We start from the raw sequence: 3,163 nt of genomic DNA, 5'->3' as shown, positions 1-3,163 counted from the left end.
ATTTTTCTGTATGAAACTGTGTATTTTAATAATGAAATGGAGCTCTTTTTTTTTCTTTTTTGAAGCAAGATCTCCCTGTAGCCCCAGCTGTCCTGGAACTCACTATGTAGACCAGGCTGGCCTTGAACTCACAGAGATCCACCTGCCTCTGCCTCCCAAGTGCTGGGACTGTAGGCATGTGCCACCACACCCGGCTGCCTTGAACTCACAGAGATCCACCTGCCTCTGCCTCCCAAGTGCTGGGACGTAATCATGGCTTGTCAAAGAGATAGCTCTTCCCGGGCCTTCATCTGAGTTAGACCCCGCCTCAATGGGAATAGTGCTCTTCATCATGGCATCCAAGGGGCACAGGAGATAAACAAACACACTGCTTAACCAGGCTGCAACGGTCACAGTCGTCACTCCCAACAGGGCCCATTACGAGCTCCATTAGCTCAACAAACGTTTCGATAAACTAAAACAGCGATGTAATTTGAACAAATAGTCAGCTTTTACAGGATTTACACTCATTGCTTCGTTAATTGAATAATGTGTCAACATAACAAAATGTTTGCCTCTTTCCTTCTCAGGGACACAAACTCTCCCCTGGGCTCAATGTTCCATTTTCTGAGATTCTCTGTAACAGGCAAGGGGAGGCTGGGCCCTGCAGACCCATTTCATTATAACTAACTAGATACTGTCTGGTTCTGTTGCTTCTCTGTTTAAAACTGGGGAAGGTAAAGTCACTGAGATCAGGAGACACAAGGAATACTATAGTGACCAGATAATTCGCTGGAAATAAAAATCAATAGTGCCAGACCAAAGGCAAGTTCAAACGCACCTTCTCACGGGCAAACACAACTCTGAATAGCCTCTCCCAGTGTAACCGAATCCTCACATGGCACAAGGGGTGATTGTCACTGTGTGAGTGGTTATATTATATTACAGAACTGATTTAGCGATTCCAAAGCAATTGAGAGAAATACCTCCCCCATGGCCTAGTTCAAGTCTATCTGAGAAACAGCAACGTAGTAAAAATCACCAAAGAGCTCTTTCCTAACGTGACTCTCCTGTTGACATTTCTCAATTTTAAAATGCCAAGACTCATAAGCTCAGCTACCATCAAGTCTCCCTTAAAAGCAAGGATTACCAAAGAAGACCACAGAAAAATAGAGGCACTGAACAAGGAAGTGAAGGGCCAGGCTCAGAAGCATGCTGCGGAGAGGGACACTGCAAAGCACCTACCACTTAAATTACCTGTTCTCCAATCCCCAAAAAAAAAAAAAAAAAAAAAAAAAGAACAAATAGATGTTTCTAATTTTAGTAATAGTATATGCCCCCCCACAAACTCCCCCATGTTGTGATTTGTTGACTTTATATATAGACTCCTTACATATTTAAGATCCCCTGCCCCTCTTGGAGGGGAGCAACAGAGGAAAAGCGGGAGAAAAAGAAAGAAACAGTCTCTCCCCAAACACATCCTCTGCATGTCCCTGGTACAGCGAGGTACAGGTTTGATCTGGGAAGATCCTGTCTAGCATGCCCCGTTTACAGCTCCAAGACAGTCCACCAAGGTCTTCGTTCTTCCCTGATTTACTCTGCCACAAGAGCAACACAGCACAGAGAGAAGCCAGTGAACAGGAAAGGCTGGGGAGGGAAGGCAAGCCAAAAATACCCAGCCAGCACAGCTGCACCACGGTTTGACTTCCCAGCCTCTCAAAGGGATTTGAGGTTCCCTGGATCATGTGAAAAATAAATAAATAATCTGATCAGCGCTTAGCATCCCAAAGATTCTTTGGCAGCTGGGAATGCAGCTCAGTGGTAAGAGCGCTCACCTAGCATGTGTGAGGCTCTGGGTTCTATTCCCAGTACCTAAAAAAAATTTTTTTAAGTAATAAATATATTGCTTTTTCTTATACCAAGATAACATTGAAGCTACCTGGGTGTGTCACACTTGATAGTTTCAAAAAGAGATCACCTTTGGTTTAGATGCATGGTTGGGGGATGGCCACAAAGATGGTGCCAGACCTCCATCATCATGCCCATGAAGCTATATTGCACCATGGAGCCACATTCGCTGTACAACTGATGGTGATGTTAATTAGGAAAGAGGCCAAAGAAACAGACCTGACACTCCTGCCTGCTATGCAGGTGGGAACTCCGTATGAACCCCATGAACAGTCTTCTTCTGGGGCCCTGGGCATAACTGGAACAAATAAACTCCAAGAAGCCATCAATTCAGTCATCAATCATTTGTGATAAAATGCAGCTTGGTAGGGGTGTCACCCAGCCTGGACCAATTCAATGGGAACCCGTCTTTGGTAATTTACTAACAAGCTCCTGTCTGGCACTGGCTATCACTGTGTGCGTTTTAAAGTGACTTATTTCATCCTTTCAACAAAGTGCCACCAGGTGTGCAAGTTAAGGAAAGCGGTTCGGGTGACACGCCTGGAGAAAAACAGGAAACCAAGGGGGTCCAAATGTACTTACTGCTGGGGCAAAGGACCAGGAAAAGGCTGGGAGACTGGCTAGACAGATAGACCTCCAGTAGAGCCTACAGCCACAGAGGCTTAAGTTCTTGCAACCAGCCTGCCCTGTGCTCTCCAGCTGAGCTAAAGAGACCAGAGGGTGCAGCTGCCCGGGACAGCAGCGCAAGGACAGGGGCGCAGGGTTGGGGTCCGTCCCGGGACAGCAGCGCAAGGACAGGGGCGCAGAGTTGGGGTCCGTCCCGGGACAGCAGCGCAAGGACAGGGGCGCAGGGATGGGGTCCGTCCCGGGACAGCAGCGCAAGGACAGGAGCGCAGGGATGGGGTCCGTCCCGGGACAGCAGCGCAAGGACAGGGGCGCAGGGATGGGGTCCGTCTCTCCGGGGGTTGGGGGACAGACCTGGAGCAGACGGCTGGGGCTGGAGTATGGCCAGGGATGGGGCAAATGGAGTGACACAGATGAGACCAGAGAAACGGGGCGAGGGGACCACAATCACTGGACCGAGGGCTGGTGGATGGACGGGGCAGGAGGGCAGCGGGACTGGTCCAGCGGGTCTAGTCGCATCCCGGGCATGGGGCGGCGCGGGCGCGGGCGGCCGGTACCTGGGCTCGGGTAGGACGATCTTCTTGCTGGCTCGGGCGGCCGGGGTCGCCTTACTTTTCTCCATGGCCATCAGGTAGCTGACATCTGCCAGCAC

General features: G+C 49.7%; 1 protein-coding gene across 2 annotated transcripts in view; it reads right to left on the bottom strand.

Moving 5' to 3' along the window:
- Grk3 (G protein-coupled receptor kinase 3) overlaps positions 1–3,157 on the bottom strand; it is a 164,353-nt gene extending 161,196 nt beyond the window's left edge. For both annotated transcript variants that reach the window (XM_029554026.1, XM_008849004.3), the window contains exon 1: positions 3,069–3,157. In XM_029554026.1, the coding sequence (XP_029409886.1) occupies positions 3,069–3,139 (71 nt within the window). In that variant the 5' untranslated portion in view covers positions 3,140–3,157. The remainder of the gene's footprint in view (positions 1–3,068) is intronic.
- Between the last annotated feature and the right edge of the window lie 6 nt (positions 3,158–3,163).

This window comes from Nannospalax galili, unplaced genomic scaffold (genome assembly GCF_000622305.1).
Source record: "Nannospalax galili isolate Female #2095 unplaced genomic scaffold, S.galili_v1.0 scaffold103, whole genome shotgun sequence".
In the NCBI taxonomy this organism is placed as follows: Eukaryota; Metazoa; Chordata; class Mammalia; order Rodentia; family Spalacidae; genus Nannospalax; species Nannospalax galili.
Note: the sequence above shows the minus strand (reverse complement) of the source record. Positions and strands in the feature narration are given on the sequence as shown.